This window comes from Xenopus laevis, chromosome 9_10L, assembly GCF_017654675.1.
Source record: "Xenopus laevis strain J_2021 chromosome 9_10L, Xenopus_laevis_v10.1, whole genome shotgun sequence".
Taxonomy (NCBI): domain Eukaryota; kingdom Metazoa; phylum Chordata; class Amphibia; order Anura; family Pipidae; genus Xenopus; species Xenopus laevis.
In genome coordinates this window covers 81,300,470-81,315,587 of record NC_054387.1, presented here as the reverse complement: position 1 = coordinate 81,315,587, position 15,118 = coordinate 81,300,470, and the positions used below count along the sequence as shown (strand labels likewise).

At 39.5% G+C, this 15,118-nt stretch overlaps 1 protein-coding gene across 2 annotated transcripts in view; it reads left to right on the top strand.

The window, feature by feature from the left end:
* nckap1.L (NCK-associated protein 1 L homeolog) overlaps positions 1-15,118 on the top strand; it is an 81,045-nt gene that overhangs the window by 26,598 nt on the left and 39,329 nt on the right. For both annotated transcript variants that reach the window (NM_001094500.1, XM_018234508.2), the window contains 5 exon segments: positions 3,874-4,016; positions 4,740-4,830; positions 6,027-6,164; positions 7,197-7,245; positions 14,173-14,329. In NM_001094500.1, the coding sequence (NP_001087969.1) occupies positions 3,874-4,016; positions 4,740-4,830; positions 6,027-6,164; positions 7,197-7,245; positions 14,173-14,329 (578 nt within the window).

Here is a 15,118-nt window from a genome sequence, read left to right as displayed (position 1 = left end):
CTGCACTGTGTGCGTGCGTGCCTTTTCTTCAATTTCTGCGAAAGACCTTTTTCTCATTTGGACCCACACATCACTAATTTTTATATAAGCAGAAGCAGATATGAAGACGACAATAGAGTTTCACGCCATACCTACCATTTAAGAGATATATATATATATATATATATATTTAATGTTAATTTGCCTTGAATAGGGCAAAAATATAAAGTTGAGTGTCCTTCCAATAAATATATACTTTTCATTGTAACCCTTTACAACTAGTGATACTCCATGTTCCAGGATTTTATTTTAGAATGTTGGCAGCTATGCATGTGTATAGGATATTTGTGTAGGAGTTTTTCCTAAAGCCTCCTAGATGTATTCTACTCTATATGTTTAGAAAAATCATATTCTGCTGAAGCAAACCTTTATTTTGGGTGCTATTTCCCCCACCACAAAAAATAACAGCCATAGCCAAGAGTGGATTACATTTAGTATGCAAGCCGATCACTGGGACACCATTTTTGTTCTGATGGCTGTTCCTGTTAAGTAGAGAAGGGTTCTTCATGGAGAATAATATTTACTCACCACATTAAGGAAGTGGCCCAGGTGCACCGCCCTGAGCCCTCAGCATGGGGAGCAAACAACCGCGTGAAAGTCTATAGCAGGCACTCAAATAAAGGCAATCTTTCATCAAATAGTAGAAATCAAGTAGAAAAGATTTATTGTGTACCTTACGTGTTTCGTGTTACAAACACTTAATCATAGGCAGGGCTATGTTGCATACAGCCAGGATCACAATGGTATCCATTTCTGCAAGTGTTATTTTGCGTGGTAATCACCAGTGCAGTGCAGTCAATCCTTTGTGCTTCCCATTAAAGTGTATAAAAGAGATCTAAAGCCTGTAGTTTTATTTTAATCTCCACAAGTAATAACAATGAAAATTGCACGTTTCTTTTCCCTAATGCCCTAAAATTCTCTAGTGATCTAAATGGTGTGTACATAATAAATGGTTTTTCTTTAGTAGGTACCCCTTGCTTCTCCTTCTTTGTGGCAGGTATCAGTGCAGTAATTCCACTTATCCATTACCTCTTACCTGGATAATTTCCCAACCTAAGAACCCCTTTGGGTAATGGTGTGAGTAGTAAATGCTTAAGTCAATCTAAAAGAATCTATTATGGTAATCTAAAAGAATAAATTGGTTAAGACAAATTTCCTTGCTTTGAAAGTGACATTCAAGCTAATGGTCATTATTTTGGTGGATGAATGCACCACATTACATTATTGCATTATAGTTAATCAGCAGCTCTGGATTCACAGTGTTTGCAATATGCTCATCTGAAGGATCTCTTCTTGCAATCCCAAAGCAGGGAAAGCTGCTTCATCTGGCCTTGTCTGTGAAATGTGTTTAAAGTATGATATGAACAGCACCACAAATTGTATTTGAAGTTTAAAATGCCTTTATTGCTCAAGTGACGGGCATTACCGCAACGTTTCAGGCCTCATTTGGCCCTTTTTCAAGCTAAACTGACAACCATTACACCAGTATTTAAACATTTAGTGCCCTCTAGTGGACAATTAGCAACAAATTACAATCATGTGAAACACATTGTTACATTCAATAAAAATAGGTAACATTACATAAAAAGTATCCATCCGGTGAGCAGTGCAACAAGTATAGGTGAAGAAAGTTCATTTGTAATAATACTGCAGGAAACCTGCAAGAATACAAGATAAAAACAGTATATAAGAAAAAAGTTTTTTTATAAGAAGGGAAATATTTTTAATTTAAAATAGTTTTATCTAAAAATAGGCTTGAGATCATACTCTTTATTCAAACCCAATGGACATAATGTCTCCAGTCTCCTGATCCAGAAGGCCTCTCGGTATAGGAGTGTTTTAATCCTGTTCCCCCCTCGGCGTTTTGGGGTAACCACTTCAATCACCTGGAATCTTAACTGGTTGACATTATGTCCTGCTTCAATAAAATGTCCTGCAACTGCTTGCTCCTTCTTACCAGTTTTAATGGCTGACTTATGTTCACGGATACGTTCTCGGACGGTTCTCGACGTCTGCCCCACATATGCTAAGCCACAAGGGCATTTGATGACATACACAGCATAGGAGGAAATACATGAGAACCGTCCGAAAATCCGTATGGGTGTCCCTTTTCTGGGATGGTATAAAAATTCACCCCGTTGAATGTTGGAGCAGCAGTTGCAGTTTAAACAAGGAAAAGTACCATTTTTACCTTTTTCTTTTAACCTTACACTATTTGCCCCTATATCTGTCTTCACTAGGGTTGAACCAATAGTTTTTCCTTTTTTGTAGGCAATCATGGGGGGTCTTTCAAATGCTTTAATATTCGGTAAGTTGTCTTTTACTAGAGCCCAATGGGATTTCAATATTTTTGTAATATGTTTACTTAAAACATTATATTGGGTAACAAAAGTAACATGTTCACCAGATTTTTTCTCTTTTTTCTCCAGTAGCATTGTTCTCTCTTTTGTTCTCAATTCATTATTCTGCCTATGTAGTAGACCTTCTGGATAACCCCTTGCCTGAAATCTGGTCTACTACATAGGCAGAATAATGAATTGAGAACAAAAGAGAGAACAATGCTACTGGAGAAAAAAGAGAAAAAATCTGGTGAACATGTTACTTTTGTTACCCAATATAATGTTTTAAGTAAACATATTACAAAAATATTGAAATCCCATTGGGCTCTAGTAAAAGACAACTTACCGAATATTAAAGCATTTGAAAGACCCCCCATGATTGCCTACAAAAAAGGAAAAACTATTGGTTCAACCCTAGTGAAGACAGATATAGGGGCAAATAGTGTAAGGTTAAAAGAAAAAGGTAAAAATGGTACTTTTCCTTGTTTAAACTGCAACTGCTGCTCCAACATTCAACGGGGTGAATTTTTATACCATCCCAGAAAAGGGACACCCATACGGATTTTCGGACGGTTCTCATGTATTTCCTCCTATGCTGTGTATGTCATCAAATGCCCTTGTGGCTTAGCATATGTGGGGCAGACGTCGAGAACCGTCCGAGAACGTATCCGTGAACATAAGTCAGCCATTAAAACTGGTAAGAAGGAGCAAGCAGTTGCAGGACATTTTATTGAAGCAGGACATAATGTCAACCAGTTAAGATTCCAGGTGATTGAAGTGGTTACCCCAAAACGCCGAGGGGGGAACAGGATTAAAACACTCCTATACCGAGAGGCCTTCTGGATCAGGAGACTGGAGACATTATGTCCATTGGGTTTGAATAAAGAGTATGATCTCAAGCCTATTTTTAGATAAAACTATTTTAAATTAAAAATATTTCCCTTCTTATAAAAAAACTTTTTTCTTATATACTGTTTTTATCTTGTATTCTTGCAGGTTTCCTGCAGTATTATTACAAATGAACTTTCTTCACCTATACTTGTTGCACTGCTCACCGGATGGATACTTTTTATGTAATGTTACCTATTTTTATTGAATGTAACAATGTGTTTCACATGATTGTAATTTGTTGCTAATTGTCCACTAGAGGGCACTAAATGTTTAAATACTGGTGTAATGGTTGTCAGTTTAGCTTGAAAAAGGGCCAAATGAGGCCTGAAACGTTGCGGTAATGCCCGTCACTTGAGCAATAAAGGCATTTTAAACTTCAAATACAATTTGTGGTGCTGTTCATATCATACTTTGACTACATTTGCTGGTGGAGAGTGGCCACTGGAGAACCTGCACCCATCTAAAGAAAAGTAAGAAGATTTAACAAGGTTGTGCTGACTATTCTTGTTTGCATACTGTGAAATGTGTTTATTCATGGCTTCATTAAATGCGAGATTTCTGGATTACCAGCAGACCATCTTTCTCTTGTTTTTTTTCCCCACAGACAGTTAACTTTGATTTAACAAAGAACTATCTAGATCTCATTGTAACCTACACAACACTAATGATAATGCTTTCTCGGATTGAGGAGAGGAAAGCCATTATAGGACTGTACAACTACTCACACGAAATGACCCATGGGGCAAGGTAAATTTTATTTATGCTTTGTGGTACAGCACATGTTCAGTTCATGCTCTCATCAGAAACAACTGCGACTTCAAGTCTTACAATTCATCACTTTGCAATAGAACAAGGAGAGGGATGGGATATATTACACTTTGAGCCTAAAGGTGGGCATAGATGTTGAGATTTTTAAAAGATCTTTTCGTTATCATAAGACCTGAAACAATCGTTTAAATATATGATTTGTGCATCAACAAAAACACCATTTCAAGCAATATCGTCTAGTTGAAGCTAGGAAACTGTGAGTAGCTACCTGATTGACCCTGCAAACAATTGGACAATGGATATATTTTACGGTGAACGATGAGAAATTTCTAATCTGACTGATTTTCTGACCAATGTCAGATGAAAATCATTAGATGCACAATCATTTGACTAACCTTATGATAATTTGACTTTTTTGATCACATGAAAATTGGTTGAAGAATCTTAACATCTATGTCCACCTTAAGGGATATTTGGAAACGGTTTGTCAAAGTAGCAACCCTGCATTTCAATCTGTGGAATCCGTTATTTATTATATGCTGCCATTTACTACCTTTACTTAAAAAAAAAAAAATGACAAGATAATTGTGCACAAAAAAAAAAGGAAGTGAGCAGAATGTCAATATAATGTTTAATTACATTTTTGTGAAAGGTCTCCTTTTAAGCAAGTGCTTGTTGTTTATATATTCTATATTCATCTAGTGATCGGGAATATCCTCGACTTGGACAGATGATAGTGGACTATGAAAACCCTTTGAAGAAGATGATGGAGGAGTTTGTTCCCCATAGTAAGGTAAATCTGTTTTATTTTTAATATCACTTTGTACTACTAGTTGAAATTAATATAGCAGTGATGAGTAATCGGTTCCACTTCAGATGTTTCTGTATTATAAACATCCTACCAACAGCCACCGGCTCTGCAGTTAGTATTGATACCATCATAAAAGGGGATATTAATCCAAAAAACACTTTTTGAATCATGAAAGAAAATGTAAGTTTCAGACTTACAATGTTCAGTTTGCAGTGATTAGAATTTGATTACAATTTTCAGTGTTTTTTAAAGGGCAAGTCAACCCCAAAATAAAAAATTGCCTAATAAAAGAAAACATTATTTTAAGCAATTTATATTAATTAATTAAGTTATTTGTAAAAATGTTTGCTGTTGAAAGCAGCATTTGCTAAATTCCTGGTTTTAAACAATGTTGCAAAAGTCTTGGTTCCCCAGCAAAGTTAGGTCTGTTAATCAGCTGCTTTGTCTTACATTGTATCAACAATCTAAGCCAGGGATCCCCAACCTATTTTACCTGGGAGCCACATTCAAATGTTATAATAATTGGAGATCACTAAAAGCAGGATAAAACTTCCTGGGGTACCAAATATGGGCTGTAATTGCCTATTGTTGGTCCCTATGTGAACTGGCAGTCTAAAGGAGGCTCTGTTTGGCATTACATGTGGATTTTATGCAACCAAAACTTGTCTCCAGGCCTGAAATTCAAAAATAAGCACCTGCTTTGAGGCCACTGGGAGCAACATCCAAAGGGTTGGTAAACATCATCTTGCTCACGAGCCACTGGTTGGGGATCACTTGTCTAAGCCATCAGGGCAGAGAACAGAAAGGGACAGACAAACACTTTCAATAGCAATGTATATGCAAATAACTTAAAAACCATAGAAAATTGCAATGAATTGTATATAGCAAAGTTGCTATATACATCCTTCCCCAGCCCATTATCATAATTACAGCCATCCTACTTTCGATCCAGGTTTATCCAGTATAAGAAAAATTTGCATGCACTACAGATCTCAGAATCTCACCTTAACTTGTCTTCATGCTGGCCAAAGATCAGTTGCTTTGGGCCCCCAAGAGGTAGAGGGTGGACTTGGACGTATTTATAATAGCTTAGTTATATCTGGTTATGATATGGTTTATTGTTACTTAAAATATTCATTAAATAGTAAATATTACTTGTCTTTGCTTATCATTTTTAGTCTCTATCAGATGCCCTTATATCACTGCAAATGGTTTATCCAAGAAGGAATCTTTCAGCTGAGCAGTGGCGCAATGCACAACTTCTGAGTCTCATCAGTGCTCCTAGTACAATGCTGAACCCAGCACAATCTGACACGGTATGGTTAGCTGTTTTGTATGACTTCTCACTAACCAGAATCCTAACCTCTTGTATTTTTTAGGGTACAATCTCTAAATTTTCAAAACATCCAGATTTCTTGTAGTTACAGCATATTCTGAAAACAGCACAGCCTAAATGTACAGGCATAGCTGATGAAGGCTTTTTCTTTTTGTCTGCCATTTTAGTTTTGCTTCCAGCTAATATTAAACAAACTGTATCAGGCACAGCCATCAAATAATGTGTTTTGAGAAAATAGATGAAAACTCCCTTGCGGGTTAGGGTTGGGTGCAGGTCAGACTGAGGAAGAACACTCCACTTTTCCCAAAGATTTCTTGTCTTTGAAGCAGAGGCGCATACAGAAATAGTGCATAGAGCTAGATAATAAGGGTGAATGCTAAGATGGCAAAATTTTTAAGGTTAGGGTCTGATGTGGTTTAAGGATTTGTTGGTTAGGGTCAGATACCGTTTAAGGTTTTGCGGGTGGGTGGGGGCAGGGTGTAGTTTTTCCTGACCTGCACATCACTTTACTGCTAATTGGTTGATATGAGTTAAGCTGGCCATAGACTCAAAGATCTTTCCCCGATATGCCACTAACTGAATGGCTATATCGGGGGTAATTCGAATGTTCGGCCGTATGGTCGAATGATCGAATTACGATACGCCAAGGGGCTCCGACGGGAAAAAATCAAACCTTCCTGATCGATATTGTGGCCAGATATCGATCGGGAAGACACATCGGAAGCCCCCATACACGGGCAGATCAGCTGTCAAATCGGTCTAAATGACCGATATCGGCAGCTTTATCTGCCCATGTATGGCCACCTTTACTGTAGAGGGCTAACTTAACACTTTCTATATAACCTTCATGTTATAGAGACTTTGTGCAAGTATCCAGTAGCCCAGGTCCCCTATTATTTGAAGCTGCAGAATCCTTTGTCCTTTATATTTAAACAAATTGACTGTACAATAGCTATAGAGTTGCTATCTTGCAGTATATATGCAAATTATTTTCTTATGCTTGTTTAAACAGATGCCGTGTGAGTACCTTTCACTTGACACAATGGAGAAGTGGATTATTCGTAAGTATGCAGTTAATAAATGCCATTGTGCTTCTTGTTATATATGTTTGCAAAATAGCTTCCTGTTGCATATCTGCCATGTGCAAGCAGGTAACTAAGTTTAATTGCTATGATAGATAGCAGTGACTAGGTAAAGCTATTTATATGCTGCCTGCTTCTGCTGTCTCGATGGATGGGGTTTTCCCAGGTTATAAGGTTGGCTTTCATCTGAGAACTAGTTTGCTTAATGGTGATCATTTATCTTTTCCCTGGTTTAAAGGACAACGAAAGGCTTCACCTCCATCCCACACTATATTATAGAACCCTCTTGCTTGAACCTGATGCTAACCTTATGTTTGAAGATTTTGCTTGTGTCCCTCGCAGTCAATTTTTAAAGTTTGCACCATTCCCCCTAATTGCAGCTGGCATTTTAGTAATAAATACGTCATTAAACATTGGGCTGCAGAAGTAAATGCGCCAAGCTTCTGCCTTCCCCTAGACATGTGTCCAGTTAAGACTGCTGGGCTGTTACAAATAGAAACATTTACAGTCCATGAGCTTCAGTACACAGCGATCGTAATGCGCATGCGAAAAAGTCTTGGTCTTGCTGAAACCATGATGTATGATGAAAAAGTTTTGCTAAAGAAGTAAGCGTTTTGCCTAGAAAGTGGAGACTGCAATGAAAAAGCACCAAAGTTTTAAAATGTACAAATAAGTGAATTGTAGCTATTGTGTGTTTTAACAATTTGGACACATTTTCATGCAGCACAAAAGTACTGAAAGAAAGTATCCATTTATGTATTTCTTTAAAGGATTTTTAAAGATGCTTTAGGCCTTATCCAAATTCACGTCTAAGGGCAATGGTACACCTGGAGATTAATAGATCTCTATAAATCTCTGCTTCTATGGGCGACTATCTCCTGAAATTTCTTGTAAAAGCAATAATGTGAATCACTGGTGGTATAACCCATGTGTCATTTCAGTCTCCCAAAATTGCTTGAAGTTGCTACAAGAGGAAACTTCAAGTTATTTTGGGAGATTGAAGTGATAAAGGGTTTACCACCAGCGAGTCACATTATTGCTTTTACTGGAGATTAAAGGAGTTTAGTTGCCTGCAGAAGCAGGGATTTATCACTAGCGATTAATCTCCTGATGTTCCATTGCCCTAAAAATTCAGAGGCAATTAATTAATGCTCCAAAGGGGCACGTTTCCAGCATAAATTTGGAACTTGTCGTAAATGCAAACATTGTCACTCAGACCATCAACCTCACTCTTATTGTGTTACTGCAATCTAGTTCACTGTTCTTGGTGGCTTTAAAATCCGCTATTTGGAGTTAAAGTGTAAAGGGCAAGGCTACCCTGTACCTAGGGGAAAAGCTTAATACTTGATGATCAGCTGTGAGACTAACCTATTTTACAATCCAGAGAGTACTCGCACACCCTGGCCCTCCCGAAAGGTAGAGATCCCTGGTGCACAGCAAAATGGAGGAAACGGCAACCTCACGATCCAATGGCAACAAGAATTCACCGGCACACAGGTAATGCAAGCAGGTTATACCTTGCTAAGTGTTTATTGCAGCCTGCAACGTTTCGGGGTTACCCCCTTTATCAAGCAACATAAAGGGGGTAACCCCGAAACGTTGCAGGCTGCAATAAACACTTAGCAAGGTATAACCTGCTTGCATTACCTGTGTGCCGGTGAATTCTTGTTGCCACTAACCTATTTTACCTCATTGCCATTATACACCCCTTTCTGTGTAGCTTGCAGTAAAATCTAGTGGTTCACCTTTAAGTTCATTTTTAGTATGTTCTAGAATTGCTGATTTTAAGCATATTTCCAATTAATCTTCATTTTTTCTTTTTTATAATTTTTAATTATTTTGCTTTTTCTTCTGCCCCAATTCTTCAAATGGAGCTCACCCCATCTGAAAAACAAATGCACTGTAAGGCTAAACGTTTGTTACTTTTTATTACTCCTTTCTATTCAGGCCCTCCCCTATTCATAAATCTAAATAGTATAAAGAGATCCAACTAGCGGCACAGTAAATTGACAATCTTAAGAATTTTTTCAGTACCATTTAAATTTGCTATGGTGGTCTATGGTGCACTGGATCCTGCAAACACAACCTCAATTCATTTTTAAAACCACAATTTTCAATACATTATGATATATAAAAACACCATATATGAACAATGCAAAACCTGCAGGGTGGCCACCCTATGCTTCCCATAGAAACAGTCTGTCCATGAGCTCATTAAAGGAAGTTACAATTCTCTTAATAATGAATATCGCGTGACTGTTGAGATGCTTGGCATATGTTGTATATCAAGGTGAAAGGTTGTGGCAGCTAAATGTGCATAGTGCATCCTCCCAGCATGTTCCTGTTGCTGTCCCACTCATATCCCCAATACCTATGTTACTACAAATGTCCACCATAGCGGACACTGTTCTTGGTGATAGTATGGATATCTGTGTAGGAGGGGGAAGGGGAAGCTGGTTACTCACAGAACCTTCGCTTTATCCGGATCCCAGAGAGTTGCCACATGAACTCCTTTGCATTCAGTCACGTGCTGAAATCACACTTGCATCTGCTGCACGCTGTAACTTCCAGACGTCCTCTAATCTGAGAGACTGCACTCTTATCAGGGACATCAATCGCATCTATTCTGGCATCATTATTGCAAGTCACAGATCAGCATCATTATTCCTAGGCCAATGTACATTTCACTTCATGCTCAGAGCTTTCTCAAGGCCATTAAAAGTCTGTGTGTAATTTATTTGTATTCCAGTCTCTTATTAATGCAGGGTTGCTAGGGTTATTTGAAACCCATATCAGAATATTGGTCTCTTCATCATACTACACGTTAACTCAACGTTGAACAACAACAAATTCACCGCCCTGAATTTTATCGGACTTTCCCCTTTTATCCTGAATTTTATCTGACTTCCCCTTTTATCCTAAATTTTATCTGACTTTCCCCTTTTATCCTGAATTTTATCTGACTTTCCCCTTTTATCCTAACGTCTCTACTGCTAAGATGTGGCCATACACAAGCAGGTTTAAGGAGTTGGAAGCTTATCTGCCCGTGTATAGGGCCCTCCAACCAATATCTGGCCAAAAACCAGGCAGGTTTAATTTTCACGTCGAATCGAGGAACACGTCGGCTCATTAAATTAGCCTGATATTGCCCACCTTTGGTGGGCATATCCGGGAAATGAGCTCCACCGATTTTGCCAAATGAGATTATTTTATAATATATGGCCACATTTATATCTTGGTACCAATAATCTCACCCTGCTTCATTGGTTCAAAAATGTCTGAAATCGGTTGAAGTTAAATAATGACGCATTGTTTCAGCAGTCAATACATGCTGCTGAGATTATTGAAATTGCCTCTGTCTCTGTTTATTACAATTCCTGTTTAAATCATTTATTTTGTACTCCTCATGCAAAAATCTTGTTTATGAGCCAGAATACCCATGCACTGGCTACACATTCGAAGGTGGAATGTAACAACTGCAGTGACATCTAAGCAGTGCAAAATAGAAAATGAAAGTAATTGCCTGCCCTGCCTCTATGCTGTAGGCAGGCAATATATGATTGACAGCTGAGAGTTTTAAACAGATTTATAGTAGGTATAGATGTTTTAATAAACATAGAATCTGGGTTTCATGTTTCATTTTAAACAACTTTTTATGTCTGGGTGACAGGTCCCCTTTAACTTACTCCTTTTTATGCTAAATAAAAACTCTTCTTAAAGGGATGCTGTCGCAGGAAAACATGTTTTCAAAACGCATCAGTTAATTGTGCTGCTCCAGCATAATTCTGCACTGAAATCCATTTTTTAAAGGTCAAACCGTTTTGTTTATATTTAATTTTGAAATTTGTCATGGGGCTAGGCATATTGTCCGTTTCCCAGGTGTGCTTAGGTCATCTTATAAACGTTTTCCTGCTACACTGCAAGTTGTAGTGATATGGCCCCCCCGCCCTTCCCTCCCCAGCAGACCATCAGCAGTCTATCAACCGAACAATGGGTAGCTTACTAGATAGCCGCTATCTGACACCTCTGCTGAAGGATTGTTTGCATTGCTAACCCCTGCTCTTTACTGCTTGGGTGCTATTTTCATGTCTACCACTAGGCGGGGCCTAGGTTGTGGTAAAATACAATGGGAAGGAGAGAAACAATAGCTGTCTCAAAGCAGTTCCATCCTGAAGTTTTGACTCCTTCTCAAAGCTCAGAATCAGGCACACTGCACTGAGATGGCTGCCTCCACACTAATCCTATATACTAAACGAAGGTTGTTTCTATGCCCGGCGTGTCGGGGAGGCAGATGCGCGCGCATCTTCAGCTGAAAGGTTAGGAAAGATGCGCGCGCAGAAAGACACGCCGGACATAGGTTGCTGGCAGAAGATTCAGGCAGACACCGTCCCCCTCACTCATGCCCGCCGTGTCGGGGAGGCAGATGCGCGCGCATCTTCAGCTGAAAGGCTAGGAAAGATGCGCGCGCAGAAAGACACGCCGGACATAGGTTGCTGGCATAAGATTCAGGCAGACACCGTCCCCCTCACTCTTACCGCTGTCTCCTTCTGCCTCCCGCCACCTCTTCTTTGCTGGGGAACCGTTGCGTACCTGAGTGGGCGGCACCGCGCTGCCCAATCAGCACGCACCATCGGCCATGTTGCTACTCCTCTGTGAGTGCCCGGCGCTGCCCAATCAGCACGCACCATCGGCCATGTTGCTACTCCTCTGTGAGTGCCCGGCGTGTCAGCTGAAAGACACGCCGGACATAGGTTAGGAAGGAGGCATATGCGCTGTGCTGGCGGCAGATTCAGGCTCCCCAGACACCGTCCCCCTCACTCTTACCGCTGTCTCCTTCTGCCTCCCACCACCTCTTCTTTGCTGGGGAAGCGTTGCGTACCTGAGTGGGCGGCACCGCACTGCCCAATCAGCACGCACCATCGGCCATGTTGCTACTCCTCTGTGAGTTTGTGTAATGGCGGCGCTAGCGACACTGTAGGAGGGGAAACGGTTGCGTACCTGCGTGGGCGGCACCGCGCTGCCCAATCAACACGCACCATTCAGGTCACAAGGGTCAAAGCAAACAAATCCGCCCACTGAACGTCTGTATGCGCCCTTTCTCCTCAGTTAAATCATCCTTCATACGGTGTGTTGTTCCTCACTATATCTCTCTGCTGAGAACTGTGCTAGCCATCAGGGGCACCATTTGAGGATACAGCTACTAAACTAGCACAACCACTGCCGGCAGCTACTCCACTGCCTCTGTCACACCAGTTAATAAGCTGTCTGCCTCTGTCACCAGTGCTGGCAGCTACTCCACTGCCTCTGTCACCAGTGCCGACTGCCAGCAGCTACTCCACTGCCTCTGTCACCAGCCGACTGCCAGCAGCTACTCCACTGCCTCTGTCACCAGTGCCACCAGCTACTCCTCTGCCTCTGTCACACCAGTTAATAAACTGTCTGCCTCTGTCACCAGTGCAGACTGCCAGCAGCTACTCCGAAAATTGGCATTACTTTGAGAAAGTAACCTTGGTAGAAAACATGCGCTGTGCAGACCCCCAATATAACAATTGGTTATTGCTACTTGGAAATGGAAAGCTTACCAATGACTTTGAACTTCATCCAGATATTATTCAAATCCCAAAAGAATTTATTTGTGAAGATTTGGTCACAGAAATTTTTGGTAAAGAAATATCATTAGACCAGATACCATTATTAGCAAAACGGGCTATATTATCTCCAAAAAATATTGATGTTGACATGATAAACAACCAAGTGATTGCATTACTTCCTGGACAAAGCTGTGTCTTTCTGAGTACAGACTGTATTGATTCTGAAGACGAAAATGAGAAACTTAATTTCCCATTAGAATATTTAAACACTATCAACCCTGCTGGATTACCACAACACAATCTAATACTCAAAGTAGGAACAATAGTCATGCTGTTAAGAAACCTTAACACTAAGCAAGGTTTATGTAACGGTACACGGTTGGTTGTGAAGAGCATGAGACAAAATGTTATCAAGGCAGAAGTGCTTACAGGATCCCATAGCGGTGATACCATTTTGATTCCCAGAATTGACCTTACCAGTTCTGACCAGGAATTACCTTTTAAACTTAAACGACGACAATTCCCCATTAAGGCTGCATTTGCCATGACAATCAACAAATCACAAGGACAAACATTGGATAAAGTCGGCATTTACCTATCTGAGCCTGTGTTTGGTCATGGTCAACTTTATGTTGCATTTTCAAGAGTGCAGCGTTCATCTGATGTTAAAGTCAAGATTTTAAGTACACCTCACCAGGGAGAACTCATTCAAGGACAGGAGAACATTTTCACCAAAAATGTTGTTTATAAAGAAATTTTTCAGTAACACTTTACTACCAATAAACTCAAAATTTAAGAATTCTAATAGCAGATAGGTAACAACAAGCAATCGGCACAGATTCACTCTACATCCCCACAAATTAGCGTCGCCAGTTGCTGCCTGGGGATGGAGAGTGAATCAGCACCCATCACATTTTGCTGCCTCACTGTTGTTACCATTCTTTCATTAACGATTCTTTAGAGAATCGGGGGTTTACTGGTATTACAGATAAAAAATACATTTGTTAGTTTAAGAATAAAATTTTAAATTGTAGAGTAAATTATTTGCAATATAAACATTGTAATTTAGAAATAAAAAGTAAACCATACAAATCATGACAGAATTTCATTTTTCATTCTATTTCAAGGGACAAGGAGGTCCGTCATTTCTAGGAGATAATTGGTTATGGCATTGTGGGTAAAATATGGTTCGTTGCTTGCACTTTGAACTATGGCACAGACTTAATCTAGGCTTCAGACAAACACTGATGTTTGACAAAATTTAGTAGTGTATTATGTTTGAACTTGGCATTTGACAAATGTCTTTTTTTTCCAGTTGGATTTATCTTGTGCCATGGAATACTTAACACAGATGCTACATCATTGAATTTGTGGAAGCTCGCCCTGCAGAGCAGTTCATGCATCTGTCTTTACAGAGATGAAGTTTTACATTTCCACAAGGCTGCAGAAGATTTATTTGTCAACATCAGAGGGTACTTGTTCTGTAGCCTAGCTATTCTTCTACTTTGGTCAGCCAGAATAAAAATGTTTTTATATGGGTTTATTACCATTCTCCACAGTGTTTTATGCTCATTTTTCTATCTACTTCTAATATCACAAGACAGAGCCTCGTACTTGATGTTAAGTGTCATGGTGCACAAAGTGCTTTGCTTACTGCCACATGTATTTTATTGTTTGTTTTTTTTGTAATTTTATTTTCTAATGTTTAATAATCAGATAAACCAGATAATAGGCCCCCATCATTTACTGGGTTTAAATTGCTGCCAGTGTTGACATTTCTTAGGGCACTGTTGGGTATCAGAGAAAGCACTTTTATTCAAGTGCATTGCTTTGCAAAAGTGTTTTCTTGATGAGTTTTCATTTTACTGAATAACATCATACAAAGCACTGAGACACAAAAGTAATTTTTCAATGCAGTAGTTTTAGATTTAAAAAAGGCTTAGACATTTTTTGTAGATTTACCTTATGTAGCAGTAACCTCTTTTATTATTTTGGTTTGTCTGTACCAGCTTTGCACACTATGTGGGAGTAACTAGCCCAAGCTTCCAGGTAGTTTGGCTCTGGTTTGTCTTAAATGTGCACTTGATCTCCAAACCATGCTTCAGATTGTCATTTGGATTGAAATCATCGACTAGTGAGCTAGTCAGTGAATCAATGATGCTACACAGTACTGTAGTGGTAGCAGCACAGTAGCAAATAGGAAGAAAGGATGTTTTAAGTACAGTACAATGCTTCAAGGATTTATAGTTAAATCTTGGCTG